This window comes from Athene noctua, chromosome 1, assembly GCF_965140245.1.
Source record: "Athene noctua chromosome 1, bAthNoc1.hap1.1, whole genome shotgun sequence".
NCBI lineage: Eukaryota > Metazoa > Chordata > Aves > Strigiformes > Strigidae > Athene > Athene noctua.
The window spans coordinates 178,682,784-178,707,427 of NC_134037.1; the positions used below are offsets into that span (position 1 = coordinate 178,682,784).

Genomic DNA, 24,644 nt, shown 5'->3' on the forward strand with positions numbered 1-24,644 from the left:
TGCCATAGAAAGATTCTGTGCTAGCATCTGAGGAGGTTCTACTCATCTCTAGTAGAATCTGTCGTATTATTCCTTCCTTGTCCACATTATTTGTTCTGTTCCAGACAGTAGCAGTGTTGGTAACTGGGGTGGATGGGAGGAGGAGGTTTTCAGAAGAATAATTACTTATAAAACAATAAGGTTCATTGCTTATGTTTACTTGGGTTCCACAGAGTTCCATCCTGCTGCTTCCTCCCCTTTCTCCCTGCATCCTCAATGCAGCAATGGGCTCTTCTGTCTAAATGCTGGTTATTGTTTGTGCTTTCACTCCATAAGCTGCTCTGCTGAGCATTTGCACTGAACCAGTGCACAGTGGCTCAAATGCCCTATTGGAGCAATGCTGTCGTCAGGTCACAAGCTGTTCTTGCTTGCAATGAAAGTCAGTGACAAGCTTTCAGATGTACTGGTTTGGACTGCATCAGTTTTTGCTTTCAGGATTGTTCTGAGGAGGAGCTCTGTGTAATATCTCCTTCTTGGAGGTTTATTCTAGTCATAAATGTTAAAGAAGTTCTCTTGGGAGTGAGAGTTTCTTCAAGTGGAGGAGACTTCTTGAGGTCTTTAACCTGCTACTAGAGATACCTGTTAGAAGAGCTGTGTCACCTACTTGCAGCATAACCTCTGCTTTCTGAAAGGCATTGCCTTGTTCAAAATGTAGGTAATTTCTCTAAAAGAAAATTAAAATATAAAATGTTAATGGAAGTGCCTCCTTGCCCAGGCCTAATTGACACGTGGCATTTTGAAAAACAAAACAGAGAAGCTAATGGCTGTGATGTGAAAACATTTCTGTTCATAAGAGCAAAAAGAAGTATATTGGTTTTTGAATTCCATTTATTGTGACATCCGGAAGAAATTGCCTGCAGAAACCGATTTGAGCTGAGAAAACAGAGACATTAAAGATACCATCTAAATCTTATTTCTCCAGAATTGCATCCTGAATTCTAAAATTGAAATTTGAAAGCTTTTTAATGCACAGAGTCAACACATGTTTTCTGATGTGATTGTTAAGTTTGTCTGCCCAGGGGTTGTCTGGAACTTGTGAATATACACAGTAATATGTGTTCCTAAACTAGCATTATTTTTTCAGCACTATTTCTCCCTCAAGTGATGGTAAGAGCATAAAAGAATTTCATGTAAAGAGACAAGTTGCTAAGGATTATGATCAGCAGTCTTATAAGACTTCATTATTAATCAAGAAAAAATATGATATTGCTGGGTGGTAAAGGCGTTATTTTAATCAAATGTGTCCTTCCTCCAAACACTCCTACCCTACCTTCCATTGCTGCTCACATAATTGAGCAAATTAAGGGGTTTTTTTAACACCTTAGGTGGGTTTTAGATGGGTTTTTAGCATGATCCAAAGGTTAGTGGAGATCGTTTAATGCTGGCATGTAAATCTTGTATTGGACCGTAGTAGTGAAATGCAAATTACTTATGGTCTGAGCTCTTGTACATAGAGCTATGAGCCCCAGCACATCCATAGCTTTTATAGCTCCTGTAATGCCTGACAATCTTTTGTATGTGGAAGCATGATATTAAGTGTCTTTTCATTTGGCTTATAAATTATATATATTTTATATATATTCCTCCTGCTGAGGAGTGCCATACTGGGCCTAACCTTCCTCTAAATGTAAAGTTTTGTAGATGGAAATGCTTGGATTTATACAAAAGAGGGTTAGAACTAAAAAAAGAAAAAAGCTGATTATTTCTTTTCTACATCTTGTCCAGGTTCTCACTGTTGTACAACACATCTCTTTGTGACAGTTTATAATACATTGGTTAAAACATGGTGCTGGTTTGTAGTCTTAACAGTTGACAGGTTGAATCACAAGAGCTGCTGCTAGGGTAAATATTTTGCAACTGTTGTCTTTAAAATATTAGAATTCCATGAAACTGAGGGAAGACAACATAGCTTTGAAATTATTATAAAACACCATGTTTGTTTGCAGCTGGCATTGCACAGCAAAGGGCTGTAACACAGTCCAAGGATTTTGGCTGTATCGAACTATTGCTGCTAGCATTCTCTTCTTGCAGAAATTGTCACTTAGAACAGCAGAAATACCACAACAGGATGTATCTGTGCACCACTTTTCAGTCTAGTTACTTAATGTAAACCCGTTTTTATCAGTACTTTAAGCAAATGTGGTTAAAATGCAGAGGAGTATGTCATATTCTCCCCATCCTCCTCCTGTGCAAAAGGGTTGCTACTTTTGGCAAAGATGGGTGGTGATAGTAACAGTTTAGGCATCTATAGTAAAATCCTCCAAGCTCATCTGAGATCATATTCATAATTACACTCATGCTTCTAGTCTGATTGTAATGATGCTAGGTGACTGTTACTGTTCTAGAAGCTCTGAAGTTTTAGCAATTAAATGCTATGAAGTACACAAAATTAAGATTGTGAAGAAATTGTTGACAAGATCTTCTCGTGTTCCAGGGAGTTAAATGTCACTACATCATATTACTGAAAAGGTAATTGTTCCCTGGCTTTCCAGTTTTTTTATTTGTTTGACCTTCCACCTCAGTGCATTTCCATCAGCATCTACAAATGTTATCAAGGCAACTTTGGGACTAGAATCACGTGGCAATTATACTGGACTAGTACTTCTGAGTAATCTTCAACGGCAGTTACCTTCATGGCATCATCTTTTCTATCCTGCTTCCTTGTTATGTTGATATGTTCATTCAGTAGCAATTCTCATTAATTTAGCCAAATGGTAATTTTATATATAGTTCTATCTGTATTTAGGTATAATTGTTCTCCTTTTTGTTCTGAAGAAGTAACTAATATCTTTCCTAGCTTCTCAGTTGTCTGAAAATGTGATTAGAAACCACAGGAGTACCATTGCTAATAAGTTTTTATGAATATATAGTTTGTCAAATGGGAATTATTTGTCTTTGCTTAGCTTAAGTTACAGTCCTCTTCTCCTTTTCTATTTATTCCAACAATGGTTATAATCCTTTATACTTTTCAGAACTTTGAATTATTTTTATGAATAATGGAGGAGGCAGAAACTCATGTTAAGGTGATGTTAAATGTTTCCCTCCAAATTGAATGTCTTCCATTTCTTCTGGATGGCTTCTTATGTGCATTAGTATCTGAGGGGAACAAAAATATTAAAACAAGTGGACCAACTCTCAAGACAATTTTGCCTCTAAGAGGCACTGTATTACTTCAGTTACAGGTTAACACAATGTGCATCATCTATGAACTTGGTGACAGTGTGAACCAAAAGTAAGTTTGTTTGCGAATGATATATACTGGGAGCATCTGCTGTAGTTGAGGGTTATCTGGTTGATAGAACCAGTGAATTACAGTAAAATTAATCTCTTTCAGTAGCAACAGTCAGATTCTAGCAGCTTGTCTGAGGCAAGGACTGCTTTGCCCTGCAGGAAAAGATGAATTAATTTGTGGAATACAAGTGCTTCTCAGACTGCCAGCCACATGAGTGCCAAAGATTGTCTATGCAATCTTGCTCTTTAAAAAGGGTTAAGAAGACTTGGACCAGTAAAATCCTAACATGTATTGTATCCAAAATGGTATCTAAGGGGGTCTTTGGGACTACAGATGTAGCTGCTGCCATTTAGAATTACCACAGTGATCTTTCCTTGTTTACTCTGTAGTTGCATGTGCATGAACATCTCTGATGATCAGATGTGCTTTGGCATATTGTTTAAAAGTTTGTATCAGAAATACGAGTGTGATGTAATAAATTTTGTGAGAGGCAACTACTATGTTATGCCTAAGAAAAGCTTAACAAATTCGTAGTGTTTATTAGAAGTACCTGCCAGAAGTTGTATACCACGGAATAGTTATGAGGTGCATATTTTATATGGAAATGCCCCATGTATGTACAGAAATACAAACGCACTGACTTACTGTTGTTGTTAACCTAACTGTAAAGATTTTACCTAACTGCAAGATTTTTGTGATGAACTGTGGTCATACCAAATGCCTCTGCTGGAGTATAAAGTATTTTTTGTCCTGCTGGGTGAATTCCACTAGAATAACTGGGTGTTTGTGTTTTTTAAAGTTGGAACCAAGCGTACCGATCCCTCTTTGAAAAACAAAAAACTAGCTCTCCTCTTTTCCTGGAGGACAGCTCAGGCATTGTGTCAGCTGGAGTGGCTTCAGCTCTGCTGCTGCCCAAGAAGAGTCACATCAGGACAGCTCTAGACCAAGTGTTCACTCTGTCCTCCAAATTAGGTTTTGGTTGTGGTCCTCTGCACAGCTCCTTTGTTTCTGTGCCTCTGTGTGTGTGTATGTGTGAATTGCACGCAATGGGTCTTCCTCTCAAATGCTTTTTCCCATCTGATCTAAGTGCTCCATGCTACCTACTGCATTTCTCACGAGTGTGCAGACTGGGTGAAGAGACTTGTGGCCTGTGGGAGGGGACTGGGACTGTAACATAAAAAGGTCCATGTGCAGTATGACTTCAGTGGCCTCTTCTGTGACTGTTCTGCTCTTTGACAGAGTGATCCAGTGAAGATACTATTCTAGGACTATGACCTTTAGCTCCACCTCATTGTTTTGGAAGGGGAAATAGGAATGTACAAAGTAAACTGAAAGTTGTCTTAACAGAGGAGTTGCTATAGCATGTAGCATGGATTTAACCTCTTGAAGATTGACTAGTGCAGGTTTTCCTTCTGATACTCTGTCTTCCTCCCCTTCAAGCTTTTCTTTTTTATGAAGCTAAATCCTTGCAGATACTTTTAGCAGAGAGTATTACTCCTGGTAGTAAGTGTTGCAAAAGAAAAAATGTTAAAAAAATGAACAAAATTTGGAATTCATATTTCAAGAAAATTACAGTTCTTCAATAATTGCTTGCAATCAAGCAGATACAAAATAACGTTTGTTAATTTTTTATGCCACAGATGTGCTACAAAACTAAGAGCTCAAGCTTTCTTAAAAATCTCAGTTGCAATCTACACTTAAACTGTAAAGTGAATGGTATATTATTATTATTATTATATTGGGTTTTGTGTGCATTTCAGAGGCAGCACATGGCAACAGACATTTCCATTTTGGTAGAGTGATGCATCAAAGGGCTATTTAGTGGCTCCTTTATATAGAATTATAAAGTGCAATGATGAGATAGTTGAGTCTTTACAAACTACAGATTTTGTTCTCTTGTAGAAGAGCCCCACCTGAACCCTTCCTTCCCAGATGCAAACAAGCATTTAGTTACAGTCATCATAGAGAAGTTACAACATGATGCCTGCAATAGCTGTGTTGGTTTCAGCTAGGAAGGACTTTTGGAGCCCCAGGTGGGGTTCAGTGGTTATGCTGGTGCATTCCCCTTTCATCAGTGCTGTGCCATCTGCAGTAAATCCTGCCAGACCTTATATGAATCTGTCTTCCTCCTCTTCCCTCAAACATATTTGTACCACAGCATCCCACATACGATTGGCCTGCCAGCTGCTCAGTGTTCCTGAAATGAACAGTGATCCTGAGTCCAGAAAACAACAGTCTTTTAGGTCACATTTGACTTTCAGGCCTTCTAGCCCTCCACATCTAGGAAAGCAGTGCTACTGAATCTTTGAGTTTTGGTTTGTTGTGTGGGGTTTGGTTATTTTTTTGGTGTTTTTTTTGTTTTGTTTTGTTTTTAAATTTGAGTTCAGAATGTAAATCATGCTTTGTGATTAGATCTAATAAAAGGTACTGATTTTTTCCACCTAGTGGCTCCTAATGTTTTATGAAGAATTTCATTGCAATCTGCTGTCTAGCAACAATACTGATTTTTTTTTTTTTTAAGTATGCCCATAAGCACTGAAACCGTAGTACATTCGTTTATACCTACGTCTCTCAAACAGAATAGAACATTTGAAGGAAGACCTTGTCTAGCAAGTTTTGAGGTAGATGGAATTTGATGGCCAGATTGTTAACCCATTAGAAAATGTAATTAATGAAAATGTTGATAAACTAATAAGTATTTGCTACCAAACTATTCTTTGTAACTGTTTTATAAGAGAAATGTCATGTAACAGAAAGGCAGCACATTCCAACTTCTTGATTAATAGGTTCTGATAATTGATCAATTTACTGTAGGTGGTAGAGAACATGAATAGTCACTGAGACCTTCCTGTAGAGGCTTATGCAGTGTGACATAGAGTAGGATTGTTGTGTGATGCCTGTTCATGCTGTTAAGTCTTTGTTACTTCTGAACAGTTATCTTTATGCAAAAGAGAAAAGCCCTGTTGTACTCTCTTCTGAGGAAATGTAATTTGAACTTTTAAATTAAAGCTTTAGTGTAGAATATTTGAAGGTAGTTTGTCTAGTTTCAGTTCTGGTTTTTTGGGTAAGCCAATGCAACACGTGTTTATCATTCTCATGAAGCTGAGTGACTAACAAAAGTGAAAACATGAAACTTACAGTAGAGAAGCTCTTAACTCTTTGACTGCTGTGTCTAACTATACACACTAGTTTTAAGCTGTGCGTTTGTGTGTGAAACCATGCTGCTGCAGAAGGTGGTGTTGCCATATGGATGCTGTTACTTGGATGGAATAGTGCCAAGGACATTAATAACATTTCCATTGTGCCCACACATTTCAGATGTCACCAGGAGCTGATGTAATGTAGCTTTTGTTGTACAGTAGCCAATCTCTGTTTCTTTTCTTGATTCATTTTGTAATTGGAAAGACACTGTACAGTACTTGAAAATAGCATGAACTGAGACAATTCTATCTTCAAATATTGGTGGTGTTATTAAAGCAATGCTTATTCTGACTAGGTCAGTTTTAAGAGATTACATTTTACTTGTAATTTAAATGTGTCAAGGAAGCAAACTAATCAATGGGAAAAATGTATGTAATTATCAACAAAATCTTTTTGTTGATATATATGCAAGATTAATTTGGGGAATGAAAGGTGGGAATAGTTAAACTTTTAATCAACAGGGCTTTTCCCCGATATGCTTATTTTAAATATAGCTGAGAGGTTACATTTCAGTTCCTGGTTCATAGCATTAACATTTCAAATTTAGTATTTTGAACTCAAACCACTAAGTATTAAATTAAAAAAATCTTTGTCCCTGACATTGCAGTAATGAGTTGTACTGTGCCAGTCTCCAACAGGGTTGGTAATAAGTAGCTTTAATTCTCTTTCATGAGTTCTTATGTTACAGTTTGGATTGATGGTAATACAAGGCTAGGAATAGCTGATTGTAGAATGAACATTCCCCTTTTAGATCAAAATAAGATGAATAGCTTTTGATACTGGATTTCATTCCTGACATGAAAAATGCCTTCTTCCAACAGAAAGTCTAACAGCTACAGTTTGCAGGCTGGGGCAGGCTTCTCTTTCAGGCATCATGGAGTACAATATTTTGAAGAAAAATGCACCAAAAAGAGAAGCCAGGTCTGTCTGCCTCAATTTTGCCATTTTATTTTGCTGTTGGCTTAAAAGGGATTTGGGTTTTGGCTGTTAGTGTAACAAGCTGCTTACCTTGGCAGAGTTGGGCCTAAGACCAGCCTTTGTTGGTTAACAAATAAAATTAGTTTGAGCTCACTGTCCATGGAGTGTTTTCTCACATCATAAATCATTGGCCAGACTGGGACACTGTCTTAGTCCAGTCTCTGAGGAGAATTCTAGCACAGCACTTCAGGAATGAGGTATGTTGTACTTGCAGATGTGAAACAAAACTCAGATATGCTTTTTTCTTAGCATATCTAGATCAGTGTCTCCAGTATCAATCCAGCTTCCACGAAGACAGATTTCACCTCAAAGGAAAACAAAAAGATGAGGTTTGGCAGAATGAATTTTTCAAAACAGTTTGAGAAGGTGGCATGGTTTAGCATGCTTTAGAAAATAAGCTTGATTTTAAAACTGCAACTGCATGGACCTATAAATTCTAAAGCACTTTTAGGCTGTCATATGCTCTACAAGCTTCAGTAGTGTGATAAATGAGAATTTTGAGTGATCTCAGAAGTACCTTCCTGTCAGTTTGTCACAATCTGCACATGTTAGGTTTGCTCTTACTCCTCTTTCCAAACTGTGTTCTGGGTTTCCTTTGAGGCACTTATAAACATCTTAATTGTGTGGTCCATTTTTGGTGACTCATATGTCTCTAACAGTTTACACACACTTATGTTACAGTAATCAAATTCTCTGAGAGGAGACAGCTTTAAAAAATATTTATATGTGTTTTTTAATAAGTGGAAAATTTTATATAGAGAGAAGAGCCTGCACAGTAAAGGGGTTTTTATTTGTTTAATTAAACTTCTAGTAAAACAAAAGTGGTTGAACAGCTGCAGCTGTCTGTATATGAATTAGTGCAAAGCAGTCAGACTTCAGGAAGACAACTCCAGTGCCTCCACGCTACCCAAGCAGCTGTAGAGTCAAATCAACATCCATCTCCTTCTTGCCTTTTGGTCTCTCCTCATAAGAGAGAGAACATAATTAATAAGAAAACAAAACTATCAAGAATCATGTCAGTCTTACAGCCTTCTTAGAGCAAAACTGCAAGTACAGCAACAGGTGTTTTAAAACATGGGACTTGGAGAGTGGGAGAGTTGTTTGCCTTCCTTCAGTATGTCTTGCTGCAGTCTGAATGTTGAGGAGTGTTTGAGGAATCAGTAGTTGAAGCCAGCCTGAATCCCTACTCCGTTGCCATCACCCCCTTACAGCGCTCTAACCACCTTCTGATTGCTCTAGGGAGAACTCGGAGCAAAGCAGTATGTAATTGCATCCACAGCAAATGAGAATGGCATTTAAAAGCTTCCTACGTAGGAAGTAGAAATGACTTGCCATGTACAAAAAGCAGTGTATAAGCTGTGAGTCCTGAGAGCAAGTGCATCCTAGTAGACTGCTTAAAAATTAAGGGTACAGGGCCTTGCTGTCAAAAGATCTTTCCTGGGACTCAACGAAATTGGCAACACCCTGCTAAATAGTCTGAATTCTGCTTTTTTTTAGCCTGAGTGCTGTTGTGTTCTGTGGAGATTTTAAATTTTAAAATTAAAAAAAAAAAAAATTTCATTGATGTGAGACTTGGTGTGTGTACCTTGGTGCCTCTGCCTGAATCCAGTAGTCTTTGGAGAGATACTGTGTAAATACAACTTCTGAACCAACTTTACTGGTTTCTCTGGGGTAAAGTAGGCATATGTGGATAATATTTTTAGGGACTTTTGTTCATATTTTAGACATATGTCCTTTTTTTTTTTTTTTTTTTTAGTATTTTTTCTAAACTGGAATGGTTAGTTCAAGTTCAACAGATTCTCTAGTTATGTAACAGTTGTCACAGAAGGGTTCCAGAAACTCTGCCAGAGGTGGTGTGGAATGGCTCAGTAGTGGTGGTAGTATGCTGCAGGGCAGCTAGGTGGGTTTAAAAATTGGTTGGATGATTGAGCTCAAAGGGTTGGGCCTTCCAGATCTTCTCAAAGTCGTTGAGGCTTCAAGAGCCCAAACCCTCGACTTCCCTGAATGAATGGCAGGCAGTCTGTGTCTGTTGGGGTGGGATTGGAGATTCCCAGAATGACAAGTCTGGAAGCCTGAAGTTTCTTACTTCTGACACCAGGAGGAAGGCTCCTGCTCCATCTCAAGATCTGCAATTACATAACAGATTCAGTGCTCTTTTAGATAATGAGTCTGGGTGCTCCATCCAGTGACGTGCCCAAGCTAGCTAAACCTGAGCCGTGCAGGGGCACCAGGAGAAAGTGGGAAGTGATAATAGCAGGCAAATTCCTCGCTGTGGGGGATGGAGACTCCCATCTGCTGACCTGACGTGTCATCTAGGGAGGCTTGTTGCTTGCCAGAGACTTGGATCTGGAACATTGTGGAAAGACTGCCAAGGCTTGTCTAGCCCTCAGACTACTACCCCCTGCTGCTCTTCCATGTAGGCTTCAGTGATATTGCCAGGAATGATCTGGAAAGTATCAGTTGTGACTGTATGGCTCTGGGGTGATGGTCAAGGGCATGGGAACCTGGGTGGTTTTCTCCTCAATCCTTTTGGTGAGAGGAAGAGGTGTTAAGAGAAGTGGACAGATCCTGTGGGTAACAGTTGGTTGCATAGCTGGTGTCAGCAACAGGTTTAGTTTTATGATCATGGAACCCTCTTTGAGGATTGCATGGAAAAGATGAGATCCACCTGACTAAGTGGGGTAAAAGCATCTTTGCTAACAGGCTGGCCAACCAGGTGAGAAGAACTTTAAAACAGTCATGATGAGGGAGGGAGAGGATGACCAACAATCTTGTGAAGAAGTGATGGACCAGCCTGGCAAACAAAATGTATGTGGTGATGCAAACAGTAGGGACTGTGTAATCAACAAAACAGGACTGAAGGAGACCCTTCCCAGGCATACCTGTATAAACAAGGAACTGCCTTTCAGAATTACAGGGAAAGCTCTTGTACTCTTTCTGGGAAATCAGCATGGTTGATTGCCTCTCTGAAGTGTCTGTGCTCTCATGGGGTGTGAAGAAGAGGAATTACATGTCTGCATGGAGTTGCAGTGTTATGATTTCATTGGGATCATGATGATATGATGGGATAGCTCACATGACTGGAGTGCTGCAATTGATGTATACAAGTTCTTTGGGAAGGACAGGCTAGGAAGACGAAGGGGAGGTGTCCTTGATGCATAAGAGCTGCTGAAACACATGGAGCTCTGCTGTGGGACAGATGATGAACCACCTGAGAGTTTGTGGGTTAGGGTTAGAGGGCAGACCAATGTGGATGATGTTGTGGTGGGTGTCTCTACAAACCACTTGACCAGGAAGAAGTAGCTGATGAGGCCTTCTTCAGACAGCTGCAGTAAGGCTCATGTTGACAGGACCTGGCCCTCATGGGGCATTTCAACCATCCTGATATCTACTGAAGGGGTAGAATAGTTTGCATATGTCCTGGTTGTGAGCAATCCAGCAGGTGTCTGGAGCATGTTGACTGCTGGATCTCATATTTGCAAACAAGGAAGAACTCTTGGGATCTGAAGGCTAAGGGCAGCCTTGACTGCACTGACCCATGAGATGGTAAAGTGGAGGAGGGGGAAAAAAAGCAGAAAGCAAGATTGCAATCCTGGACTTGAAGAGGGAAGACTTTGGCCTGTTCAGGGATCTGCTTGGAAGAATCCCACTGGAGACAGTTATGGAGAAAAGAGGGATCCAGGTGAGCAGGCTGGTTTTCAAGGATCATCTCCCCCAAGCTTGATAGTGGTCCATCCTGACAAGCACGAAAACAAGCAGAGGTTGCAGGATGCTGTCATGGATCAACAAGGAGCTTCTAACAAAAATCAGACCTAAGAAGAAAGAGTACAGGAGGTGAAAGCAGGAAGAAGTGACCTGGGGTGAAGGTAGGGTATGTCTGTGTATGCAGGGATGGGGTTAGGAAAGCCGAAGCCCACCTGGAGTGGAATGTGGTGAGGGATGTTGCTGTGGGTTAACCCCAGTGGACAGTTCAACCCCACCCAGCTGCTCCCTCCCTCTCCCACAGTGGGATGGGGAAGAGAGTTGAAAGAGTAAAAGTGAGAAAACTCGTGGGATAAGATAAAGACAGTTTAATGGGGAAAACAAAAGCTGCTCATACAAGCAAGGCAAAATAAGGAATTTATTCTCTGATTCTCATCAGGAAAGCAGGGCTTCATCACATGTAGCAGTGACTTGGGAAGACAAATGCCGTAACGTCACATGTCCCCTCTTCCTCCTTCCCCCCACCTTTTATTGCTGAGCACAACATCATATGGTATGGAATATCCCTTTGGTCAGTTGGGGTCAGCTGTTCTGCCTGTGCTCCCTCCCAGGTTCTTCTGCATCCCCAGCCTACACACTGTTGGGGCAGTGTGAGAAACGGAAAAGGCCTTGAGGCTGTGAAAGCACTGCTCAGCAATAGCTGAAACGTCCCTGTGTTACCAACACTGGTTTGGTCACAAATCCAAAACATAGCACCATGAGGGCTGCTGTGAAGAAAATAAACAATCCCAACCAGCATAGATGTGAAAGACAAGAAAGGCTTCTATGGGTACATGAGTGACAGGGAGGAAGACCAGGAAAAGTGTAGGCCTACTGAATGTGACTGAGAGCCTTGTCACAGAGGTACTTAATGCCTTACCCACCTCCATCTTTAATAGTAATACTGGTCTTCAGCAATCCCGGGCCCCTGAAACCAGTGGAGAAGTCCAGGGCAAGGTATACCTACCCTCAATGGAGGAGAATCAGATTAGGGAATATTTAAACAAACTGGACATGTGCAAGGCCATAGCCCTGCTGGGATATGTGTTGAGGGAGCTGACTGATATTGGAAGGCCACTCTTGATAGTCTTTGAAGGGTCATCAGCATTGGGAGAGGTTCCTTAAGACTTGAAGAAAACAAATGTAACTTCTGTCTTTAGGAAGCAGGAAACCTTTTTGCTGAGAACTATAGGCTGGCCAGCCTCATGGTAACCCCTTGGGAAGTGATGGAGCAAATAATCCTGGAAGCCATTTCCAAATTTGTGAAGAACAAGAAGCTGGTTAGGAGTGATCAGCATGGATTTGTGAAGGGGAAGTCACATCTGACCAATCTGTTAGCCTTCTATGATGAGATCACTGGGGAGGGCAGTGGACGTTGTTTACATTGACTAGAGCAAAGCTTTTGGCACTGTCTCCACTACCATCCTCATTGCCACACTGATGAAGGGCAGCCCACGCGAGTGGACAGTGAGATGGGTTGGAAACTGGCTGAAGTGCCAGACGCAAAGGGTTGTGATCAGCATGAGGTCCAGCTGAAGGCCGGTCACTGGCAGTGTGCCGTAGGGGTGGATAATGGGCTTGATGCTGCTCAGCATCTTCAGTGATGAGCTGGGTGACAGGACAGAGCTCACTCTCAGCAAGTTAGCAGATGATGCAAAATTGGGAAGAGTGTTTGAGTCATGAGAGGGTCGTGCTGCCATTCAGCGAGGCCTCAACAGGCTGGAGAAATGGGCTGACAGGATCGTCACGAACAAAGGGAAATGCCAAGTCCTGCACCTCTCGGGGAATAGCCCCTGGCACCAGTGCAGACAGGGGCTGAGTGTCTGGAAAGCGGCTTTATTGAGAAGGACCCTGGGGCTCCTGGTGGACACCAAGTAGACCGTGAGGCAGCAATGTGTGCATGTGGCAAAGGCAGCTCCCAGCTTCCTGGGCTGGTTAGGCAGAGCACTGTGAGCCGGTGGAGAGAGGCGATCCTTCTCCTCTTTTCCTTTTTTCTGGTGAGGCACGGGTGGAGTGCTGTGTCTGGTTCTGTGTTCTCCCGTACAAGAGAGATGGAGATGGGGATACTGGAGTGAGCCCAGCAAAGGGTTATGAAGATGGTAGAGGGATTGGAGCATCTGACCTCTGAGGAGAGTCTGGGAACGATGGGACTGTTTATCCTGGAGAAGGCTCAGGATGGTGTTATGGATGTGTCTTGAATATGTGATGTGGTGAAATAAGAAAGTGGAGCCAGACTCCCCTTGGCAGTAGACAGTGAAAGGAGGAGAAGCAGTGGGCACAAACTGAAATACAGGACATCCATTTAAACATACGAGGAGCTTTTTAATCTTGAGGTTGATTGAGTACTGGAATTTCCATCCTTAGAAATGTTCAAACTTTGGCTGCACAAGGCACTGAGCAACCTGTGTTTTAGTTGCCTCTGCTTTGAATAAGGGCATTTGGACTAGATAGTCTGCAAAGGTGCCTTCCAACTTCAAATGTTCTGTGATTTTTGTTGTAATTAATGGGTACTCTACCTGCAAGCTGATAATAAATGGATTATCACCTGGGACGGACAGAAGGCCGTGGAGTACACTCTCCACACATCTGTGGTTGATACCAAATTGGTGGAACAGTTGATGTGCTATAGACTGGAGGGACCTGAGGCTAGTGGAACTCTGGTTGTCTAGCCTGGAAAAGAGAAAACTTGGGAGGGCCTAATAGCAGCCTTACAATACCTACAGTGAGGTTATCAAATAGATGGAGTTGGGCTCTACACAGTAGTGCATGGTGGGATGACAAGACCAATGGATGTAAACCGAAACAAGAAAGGTCCCAATGGTCTGTAGAGAGAAAACTTTTTTCCCAGAAGTGCAGGCAGGCAGTGGAACAAGTTGCCCTATGTGTCTTACCTCTCTCTGCAGAGGTTTTGAAGACCCATGTGGACAAAGCCCTGAGCACCCCGGTTTGGCCGCAGAGCTGCTCCTGTTTTGAATAGGAAGCTGAACAAGTGACCTCCTAAGGTCCCTCCTTGTTGGGATTCTAGAGGACTTTCTGCGAGAGAATGGACATGTGAGCAATCCTGCGTGAGAACAAGACTGATAAGAGCCTCAGCCGAGCAAGAATGCGATAAGGATGTGACCCTGAATGAGGGGGGAGAAACTCGACAAGACAAACAACCATCGGAAGGGGTTGGGACAGAAGAAGAAGTTACACGAGGCAGGAAGCCTGGCAAGGCTGATGTGGCACTTTGTATCCAATCATAAGAAGGTTTAAAGCGCGGGCTAAGTTAACTGTCCAATCTTGAGGACTTGTACTGCATGTTACTCACGTGTGCGGGAGAACATTATAAAAGGGCTTTCTTAGTTGTAATAAATAGGCATTGCTTGATCACATTGGTCGTGTGTGTGCTCAGCTCTCCTGCACCTCCTGGCCTGAATGACTGATTTTTCAGTTAAGTTCCAGGGGTAAATTTTTCAAGTTCTGTTTGCATGTCAGCTTGTAATGTGTGGTAGCACTCTTTCTCTTTTGCTCTTCATTATGTAGTTTAGCAGGCCTCGTGTGAATGGGTTTTATATTGTTTATAGGCTTCACAGAAGAAACAAGAGAAGAACATTATCAGCCATAGCCTTATGTCTGGGATGTATCCAAAAGTCAGAACACTCTTCTAGCTATGACTTGCAGGCTCTGGGTGAGGGAGATGTTTAGAATTGTGACTGTGTGACATTTTGGGGGTGGAGTGTAATAACTCTGCTTTTCTGTCAGCTTAATTCGATTTAGTGTGCAGGGCTTGTTATCAAGGGAGAACCTTTTTGTTGCCTGTTGTGTACTGGTTAGCTTTACTTTGTGAGGTACATTGCCTCTTTGCAGGCCAGATCTTGCAGGGTTTCCATAGCACAGTCATTTGTGCAGAAAGCAGATGCCTATTACTAGTTCTCATTTTGCTGTTTCAATGGTTGAAGTGTTAAATGTTTGCTGGAACATCCTGGGGCATGGCTTTCTACTACAGAAATCGAGAGTACAGCTTTATAAATATAGCTATCCTTGACCTTGCCAATCATGCTTCTCCTAGTAGATGTTTGATGAACCACTAAATATAACTATGACTTCCATATTTGAACACCCCAACTCTATTGATTTTGATTCTCCAAATGATTTTTTTCTGTCTTACGACTTCCCTAATTCTCTACAGTGACTCTGCAGGATAAATGGTAGGCTACAGGGACTTTGTGTGTATGGTTTCAACGGATGATGGGTTTCTCCCAGGAGAAGACAAAGACATGCCATATGGTAGCAAGCCTATAACACACCTCTGTTTGATAGCAGACGTTCAGAAGAGTAGGAGCATTTAATCTTCAGATCTCCTGATGCAAAATCACAAGTGAAAGTAAATTTTTCTCCCATTGGTGAAATGCTGTGAGAGCATGTTCATGCAGCAAGGCTCTGCATATCTGTATAAACAATAGTGAAACTCAGCATGATGCAAAAAATTCTTGATAATTACTCTTTAAGTTAGTAGCCATGTGTTTAGCAAAGTAGATGCAGTGGCTTGGAATGCTTACGGATTTGAGAACCTTTTGATAAATAAAATGCTTTAGAAGTCCTGTGAGCAAAAGGAAAATGTGGTCCAAGAAATAAAAATAAACTTTGTAATGCTGCCAGAGTAGATACTGCCAAAGCATCACAAATTAATTTCCTTTAAACAGTAGAGAAAAATGTGTGCCATTTGTTGCCTTAGCCATGATGGGCACTCCTGTGTTTTGTTTTTTTTTTTTTCTCCTTTGGCTTCCTCACAGCAATTCTCCACAAAATGTTACTACTACATGTTGCCTATTTGATATGCCCTCTTGGTTAAACTGAATATATGAGAATCTGTAATTGGATTGATGATTTCTTATTCTTTTCAAAGGCATGGAAACTTAAACATAGTCAATAATTATGCGTATCTGTGTTTCTCTTTTAGTGGAAGCAGTAGTGGAGTTTGACTACAAAGCTCAACATGATGATGAGCTGACGATCACTGTAGGTGACATAATCACCAATATTAAGAAAGATGATGGAGGCTGGTGGGAAGGACAGCTCAAAGGCAGAAGAGGTTTGTTCCCTGACAACTTTGTAAGAGTGAGTACAAAGTGGAACTGTTCTTGTGTGTATATGTTTTGTGTACTGTGCTATTCAGGCTAAATATCAGCCTTTATATCATAATATTTCTTATGTCCAAACCTGTAATATGTTACAGTAGAATGTAATGTTGAGGCACTGTTACAAAGAGAAGACGACATTATTTGCAAAGACAGTGTAGTTTTGATAGCCTGAAAATAAAAGTATCTACCCCTATATTTCTCTGCTGTTCAGTGATTACATTTGACTGTGGTCTGGAAACAAAGTGTTTCTTCTAGAACATCTTATATGTCATGACATTTGCATTATTTGCTCTTTTGTGTAAATAGTACTTCTTCTCCAGAGTGCTTTTTTAGGTTTTATAGAAGATTTTTGTGAATGCTTATTCCTGGCTCAATTAGATAAGAATAATTAACATGGATTTTTCCAAACAGTTGTGGAAAAAAAATCTTGACTTTGTATGTCATGTAATGCACGAAACCTGCAGTAATACTGATTTTAGGAAAGCTATTCGAAGTTTTAGAAATATATATATATATATATATATATATTATCTGTTTTTTCTTTATGGGGCATCTGTGTGTATGCACGTATGTCTGTACATATGAGACTAGCTATTAGTACCTCTGGGCCTCAATTTGTCATTGGAGACCTAGGCTGTTAGTTTCTATAAACCTCCATAAACTTAGCTCTCTGCTATGGAAAAGAACTACAATAAATTACATAAATAGGTTTTATGTTAATCTGTTACTGTAGCTTCAGAGGATCTTTGGGACTTTCCCCTTTCCAAGGGTATAAGGGTTTTTTTTTTCCTCCGTTTTCTTCTGTGTGAGCCTATTGTGTGTTTGGACATATGCACATAATGAAGTTACTTCATTTTGCTTTACTAACGCTGCTTATGTCAAGGTACCTTGGAGAAGTGGTTCAGAGGCAAACTTACTGAGCCCATAGCGGGGCAACATGGGAACCTCAGATGTTCCTGTGGGGGCAAACATACTCGCAACCTAATCCTTGTTCTTGTCGCTGCGAAAGAGAAAGAACAGCTCTGTGTCTGTCAGGTGGCAACAGTTGGGAGGAAGTAACAGCCTTAAGAGCTGAAAGGGAGTGGAGGAGGAAAATGAATACCCTGTTTCTTGTTAACCTCTGAAAATCTACACTTTGGGTTGAGGGGAAGAAACTGTTTTGGGACTTGTTGTGTATTGTTAATATTTTTCTGCTGGAACTCTGATGAACTGTGAAGTTCTGTGGGACAAAAGCAGACTTTCTCTAAGCTTTCTCCTTTATGATATTTGAAATCTGCTGATGATTTTAGGAGGTTAGGATTTAGTGCTAAATGTGGCCTATGAATTTCTGTTATGAAAGTATCATTAAGTATGAAGGCTTGCAAGTTCTCCCTTAGTACCTAATTTTTAAGGCCTCTCCAAAATGCCTTCAAACTGTGGCATCCTGTCACATAATTAAAAACTTTTTCTCAGTAGGAAGTTCTAAACCAACAAAAAATGTTTTGGATTTTGTCTTCTCATAAAATATCACTGCCTGCTCTTTGCTCCACTCCCTTTCTTTCTTTTTTTTTTTTAAATCAGCATCCAGGGCTGTTTTCTAAAGAACTAAAAACCACATTAAATTCTTCCTCATTCTCAGCTTGAACGCAAAGCCAAATACATTTTTCATAGTTGAGCATTCCCTCTCAAAATTAGGTACTGTGGAGTGGAAGATACAAACTTCCTAAAAGAATAGTTAGTTTGTGAATATCTTGAGTGAAAATCTTTATTTTTCTTCATTTTTTCTTGCGTAAATCTCCTTGTAAGTGGAGAGCTATAGTCAAACATAACAGCAGTCTCATTAGAAAGCTTGTTGAGCGTAACGATCCCGTCCACTAAGATTCTATGTAAACTTTAATTTGTGGAAAATTTTTTAACACTTGCATGCAGAGTTGAGCTCACCAGCAATCAGTTCATGCCCCATAGCTGTTCTCTTGTCAGCAAGGTGATTGAGGCAGGCAAAAAGGGATGTTATAAATGAGTGGTGGAGTTGAATGCAACTCCAAATTCCCATTGCTTATTAGAATTGATTGTAAAAGTAGTTACCTGAGAAAGTTACTCAGAGCTAAACTAACTAAATTCTTGAGATATTTTGCATTCTACCTTCAGGTGGAGGGAATAATTTCTCACAGAAAATATATTTTTCTTCCTGTGATTTGTTTTTCTTTCGAATAAATTCATTATGACATTCCAAAGAAACTGGTGAGTTTTGGAAAAACTGAATGTTGGGCTGAATTGAAACAACTGAATTAAGACAGTAAAAAGGCTTGAGTGGTCTCAGTTAGCATGTATGCATAGATTCTGCAAGTGCGAAGAAGAGATGTACAAATCAGAAATGGAAAAAATAGGAAAATGCAATATATTGAAATGTTTATGAAAAGATACTACAAAGTGTTACTCAGAAAACTAAAAAAAAAACTTTTTCAAGGGAGTACTAGGCTGTGAATGTGGAAAAGACTTTTGGAGTTGACTGTAGCAAAAGTGATTTTAAATTTCACAGAATAAATACAAATTAGGAGGCTGTTGAAGAGGAGCTGTCTGAAGACAGGTATAAGAAAGAAAGAGGAAAGGGGAGGTAGCAATGATATGTATGCAGTACATGTGCAGTTATTTTTTTCAGGGGACTTTCACTGTGAAGTTGTATCAGAGGTGCTTCCTGTGCTTGAATCTGCAAAACAACTGCGCTGAGCTTTATATATTTTTACACATACAGACACAAAAACCCCACAGATTCATACCCTTCTTATGCTCTGCAATTCAATATGCAAGGTTATACAGAAAAGGTATTTGCAATTTCTTTCTCTTTCTGTTTTCACTGCCTATTAGTCTGCAGCTATGATCACTTGGAAGATTTTGTGGGAGAAGTTTGTCTAAATATGAGAAAATTCTTTAGTCCCTCTTTAAGATTTAATTTATCTCTGTCAGCCTTGTAGATATCTACATTTGTTAGAGATACTGATGCTGAATTTATTGTAAGAAATGTATGAAATGCGTATCTAGTTTTTGTCTTTTTCTGTTTTCTTTCAGTTTTTCAGGTAGAGAAATTGAAGTATGAGTGGAGAATTACTTAGTGTTCCTAGTTGTCTGTTTACTCCTCAGTTACACAGTTGAAACAGAGGACATGGCAGGTGTGATTCGGTGGTGTTCATTTCCATTGTGTAATGTTGTTTTTCTGTATCTTTATAGCTTCAAAACTTCAACTTGAAATACAAAATCCTTACTTTATAACCAGAAAATAAAATAAATGTGCATGATGTGTAGTGTATTAAGGTGGTTTTTTTTTTAAATGCCACTAAGAGACAGGAGGCTTTTCACTTTTTCTGGTCTTATTTTAAAAATTTCCTTGACTAACCATGCTCTGCAGTGTAAAAATGTATGCAAGTGTGACAGCATCTGAGACAGTTAGATTTTGCTGATAGAAGATGAAGATGTAGAAAGCAGGAAACTGTGGTACAGAGCCTTGCTTGCCAGTTTTAATTTATAAACCCAATTCTGTGTGGGATTGAATAGTGTTATATAGTGCATTTTCTGCATGTGACAACCTTGAGGCTCGTCTGTACTCCAGAGGAATTGCCAGTATTGCTAGCTGAATTGGGGAGGCAAATTTATTTTAAAATTAGCAAGAAATGTGGTAGTAGTTATTTTTGAAATTGTGGTGTATAACTTGGGTTTTAGGATTGATGAAACAGGACAGGGGCTTTGTGTAACTGTACTACTGCCTCATATCAGAACAGCATCCTGGATTTCTTGTTATACAAGCAGAATACCATCTTTAAATAGTGTAAATTGTAGGATGTCAGGGATGTGCATGCTGAATCATAGGTATATGGTACAGATCCTTAGCTGTTGTTTGTAATTTAATTTTCTAATCTATATGTTTTGTTTGATTGGTTTTAATCTTCACAACCGGCCAGAGGTTGCAGGGGATTGTGAGTGAAACACAGGGTGATTCCTTGCTGAGACTCTTGTGCTTTTTACACACCCCACACACCCCTACCCGTCCCTACTAGTGCTTTCCTAAAACCTTTCGTAAGATGGGGCCTGTGCACATGCAGGGGCCCTTTACAGCCATAGGCTGGCTCCTGGGAGGGAAAAGAGCATATTCTCAATGTCCCAGAACACTTTGGTTCCTGCAGTACTTTCTGCTTCCCCGGCCCTCCAGCTGCTGCTTGGTACCACTCCTGTTGTCCTTCCCTCCGGCATTGCCACTGCACTTTCTGATACTCTGATACCGCTGCGCCTGCCTTTGCTTCAGGGCTTATAAGTCCTTATTGCCTTTGCTGCTCTCCTAAGTACTCTGAATACTATTAATTAAGTGACACCTGGGCCAGCTTTGCCTAAGTAGCCACTTCAGAAAGTTGTGACATCTGCCGAGGCACTGAAGTTATGTGCGGACTAGGGAAAACAGTGTTATTTTTGTCTATACCTGAAAAGGTAACTTGCTTTATGGGTCAATGAATTGTTATGGTGGTTTTTTACATGTCTGGATGGAATTTGCAGTACAATTACTGAGATTTTTTTTGTTGAAAACCTTAGTAGAATACTGTCTACATATTTGTTCTTAGGTAACGTGGGATCTTAGATTGTGGGATCCTAACTGTAATGAGAGCCAGGATTACTAGTTTCTTATTCCAAGTTCTGGGTATGGCCATTAAATTTGTTATGGCTAAATACAATTGGTGAAAGAAACTTTCAGATAGATGATAGATTCCATCCTATGAAAATACTGTCTCTGAGCTTTTGTTTCTGTCAACAGCAAATAGGATTTTGTGGGGAGAAATATGTGTTATTATTTATTATTGTTGCTGTTATCACTGTTACAATGGTGAACGCAAAACTAGTAAAACAAAGTCTTTCTCCCTCTCCCAGCCCACCTCCCTGACAAAGACACAGATCCACCAGCATGGTCTTGTACCAGTCAATAGTCTCTGACTTGTCAGCGTTTACTCTCAGGGAATTTAGCAGAGCAGCAGCAGCACTCTGGGCCGTCCTGGATGCCAAAGGCATGATTGAAAATAATGTCATGCCTCAACCTGTTCGTCTGGCTTCAGAGGCGGTAGGGTAGCTCCCAGTGAGGCAGCTGCCCTGAGTGTTTGGACTGGAAGTGATGTGAGACTCCCGACAGTGACAGCGGCTCTTTCCCATTCCCGGTCACAGGGAACGGGTGATATTCTCAGCTGGATGGGAAGGGTGCCCTGCTCATCACAGTCAGCAGAATGGATCCTGTATGTTTGTCATGGGGGCAAGTGTGGTGTTGGCTGTCCTGCGGTGATCAGTTTGTTTGATATGCTTTCATGCCAGGCTTTTAGGGGGGATTACTTGGAAGGGTGTGGAGGTGTGGAACAGAGAGGAAAGAAGGGTTGCTGTTTGGGGCTGTCAGCTGTTGGATGTTTTGTGGGAACCAGCATGTGCATGTTTTGTGAACGATGCAAAAGTGAGAGGGTTTTTAAATACATGCAGCAGTCATGCAGTGGACATGGTAATGTGAAGCTTCAGTGTTAGGGTTTTTATCAGCTTTTAGTGTCTAGTACTTTGTATTGCAACAAGTTATTAATAAAAACTGTCTGAAAAGGCAGTGGCTTAATTGTAATTATGTATTGGTAGAATTGGTGAAAAATTAGGAGTCTGAAAACAAAATGTATTACTTTTTATTCTTATGCGTGGTAATTGTTGATGTTTTTTTAAAAAAATTTCTTATTTAAATACATACTGCTTCACTGATAGAGTTCAGAGTAGGTAGTATAAATTGGTGTACTAAGGAGACTCAATTATTTCCTCTTTTTGCTCAGGTTTGTCTTTTGTGTTCTTAAAAAAGTCCCAGAGTATTTCTGTTTAGAATATGCTCATGTTTAAACTGTAAATTTTAAGAAAAATGCTCCTTTTTTTTTTTTTCCCCCTTCCTGAGGCTCCAAGCCAGGAGGAGGAGGAGAAACTAATCAGAGATTGAAATGAGGACTGAATGTGCTATCTAGAAGTTATATTTTCAAAGATACAACTTTTTTTGAGCTGTAATATCATAATTCTTTAAAGCAGCTTCAATTTCTTCAGAATTTATTTATATATTATTTGGCATGTGTGTTATACAGGGCAGTCGATGCAGTTTTGGCAATAACCTGTTAAAGTAGTTTCCGTAAGGATTTATAGAATTGGCAGGATTAGATGGTTAACAGTGTTTCTCCAACCTAGTCCTAAAAGGTTGGGAGGCAAAGAAAAGGTGTCCTGACCTTACACTTTCTCTTCCCTGAAGTCAGTTTCTTTTTTCCTGGCAGCTTTCCAACCTCCGGATGTTTTTATTTTCTCTGTAGCTTGTTTATGTGTGGGTGGGTATGTTAGTAATCCGTGTATTTTGATCTGATTCAGTTTTACACTTGTTTTGGCAATTGTTTTACTGTTGAAGCAAGCTAGTGTGAGAAACTCTTCTCTGTAGGTAAAGTCTGTAGAGGTGCTTAGCAGCATTTGCATACGAATGTAATGCAAAATGTACTTCTCCGGTTTGGGATTTACAGAGACTACAGCTGTGTATCTGATTTTTCCTGACAAGACTAAAAACCTCATTAGAATTCTTAAAACACAGTAACAGAAAACGCAACCTCCTAGAAACTGAAATTACAGTTCAGTCCCGCTGCTGTTTGAAGCTAGCATGAGAATACTTGTTGATATTTCCACCTTTCTTGCAATTTTATTATATAGCCCTGAGATGGATTCCCTCAACTTTAGGAAACATTATCTGATTTTGATGTTTTTAATGTTTGTTTGAAAAAAGGGTATAAGAGAAACAGTATTCTGGATGCCTATGGTGTAACTACAGCATTTAATAATTGTAATTATGAAAGGTGGTGCTTGCATTCAAACTCAGTTTGCCAAATATTCCATTTAGTTCATCAGAATGATCCAACCTGTATCTGGACTACATCTACTGATTGTCTTTCAGTTTGTATCACTTACTGTTAATGTTAAATAAGAATGAACATGAGAGCAAGAGGAAGATGTGGGAAAAAGGAAGCTATTGGGGATAAGACTAGTTGTTCTAACTGCTGCTGTCATGACTTAATGATGCTGTTTACTTCTCAATACTTCTGTCCTGGTCAAACCTGTAATTTATTAACAGTAAGTATATGTGTGTATGTTGGGGTGTTGTTTAGTGGTGTTGATTTTTTTGTTCAGGTTTTCTTTATTGGTTTTGGGTTTTACTTCTATGTACATGTGTTGTTTTCTTCTGAAGTATCATGCATTGACCATTTAACAGCTTTCATGCTTTTATAAAGTCTTTACCAGCTGGGATCGCAAAGTATTTGCATTATTTGCTATTGGTAGTAGTAGTTGACTAATTAGGTATCTTTGTATTCAGTGTCTGTAATTTCATCCTAGAATCTTTTGGGAAGCTGATGGTGGAGACAGAGTCCTTAAAGGGTGCCCCATGTCCTGCTATCACCTAATTATTCACTCTACTAGAATTTCACTGGCACTGTTAGTAAAATTAATATGATGGAATATATTAGAGCAGTTTAGGTTTACGATCAGCACATGTTGTTCTTTTCAGAGCTGGAAAGAGACAAGTACGTGTGAGTCTCTTAATCCTCATTTTTTGGCCGTTTAATACAGCCATATGAAATACATTATTGTTTATATATAGACACTGTGGTCATTCAGTTACCCTTGGAAAAGACAAAGGTGCAAGTAAACTACCATCATGTAATAGGATGAGTTAGTTATTCACTTTGACTTCAGACTCCTTCTTCGGTGATGGATACCTACTGCCAATAGTTGTGATGGGAGGTGTAGGGGATGGAAGGGAAGAAGCAAGTAGAGCATATATTTTTAAAAATAACATTGGTACCTCTCCCACCTAGGGAGAAGGAACAGGGCAAACGTGTTATCTTTACAGAAGGTGGTAATGACTTCTGCTTTTATTGATTTACTTTTTTTTTTTTTTTTTTTTCACTGGGAATATTGAGAGAAATAAATGCATCACAGGTCATTCAAGACTGTGCAAGGTATTGAGTGTATGTATCTGCTGCTTCACAAAACCTTGATTTCTCAATTTCCCACTGCATGGGGACTCATTGCAGCCTTTGAAAGATTTATTTAGTATTTGTTCTTCCACAGAACTTGCATTCACCTTTCCAGAGGCTATAGGCCAGTATTATCAAACACCCTGATTAAAAACACCCTTACAGCAGAAACAGTCTCTAAAACAGAAACTTCTTTCATAACTTTCGTGATTGCTTATGGTTATAAGTTATTGCCCTCATCTTGGCTGGTTCATGATAACCAGCTTAGCTAAGGCTTGGTTTCCATTTTAGACGTGGTTA

At 40.0% G+C, this 24,644-nt stretch overlaps 1 protein-coding gene across 5 annotated transcripts in view; it reads left to right on the plus strand.

The window, feature by feature from the left end:
• Positions 1–24,644, plus strand: part of SH3KBP1 (SH3 domain containing kinase binding protein 1) — a 235,083-nt gene that overhangs the window by 11,700 nt on the left and 198,739 nt on the right. For 3 of the 5 annotated variants that reach the window (XM_074906362.1, XM_074906343.1, XM_074906371.1), the window contains exon 2: positions 16,134–16,291. In XM_074906362.1, coding sequence (XP_074762463.1) covers positions 16,134–16,291 — 158 coding nt within the window. The remainder of the gene's footprint in view (positions 1–16,133; positions 16,292–24,644) is intronic. The other 2 variants (XM_074906352.1, XM_074906382.1) reach the window with 2 other exon arrangements.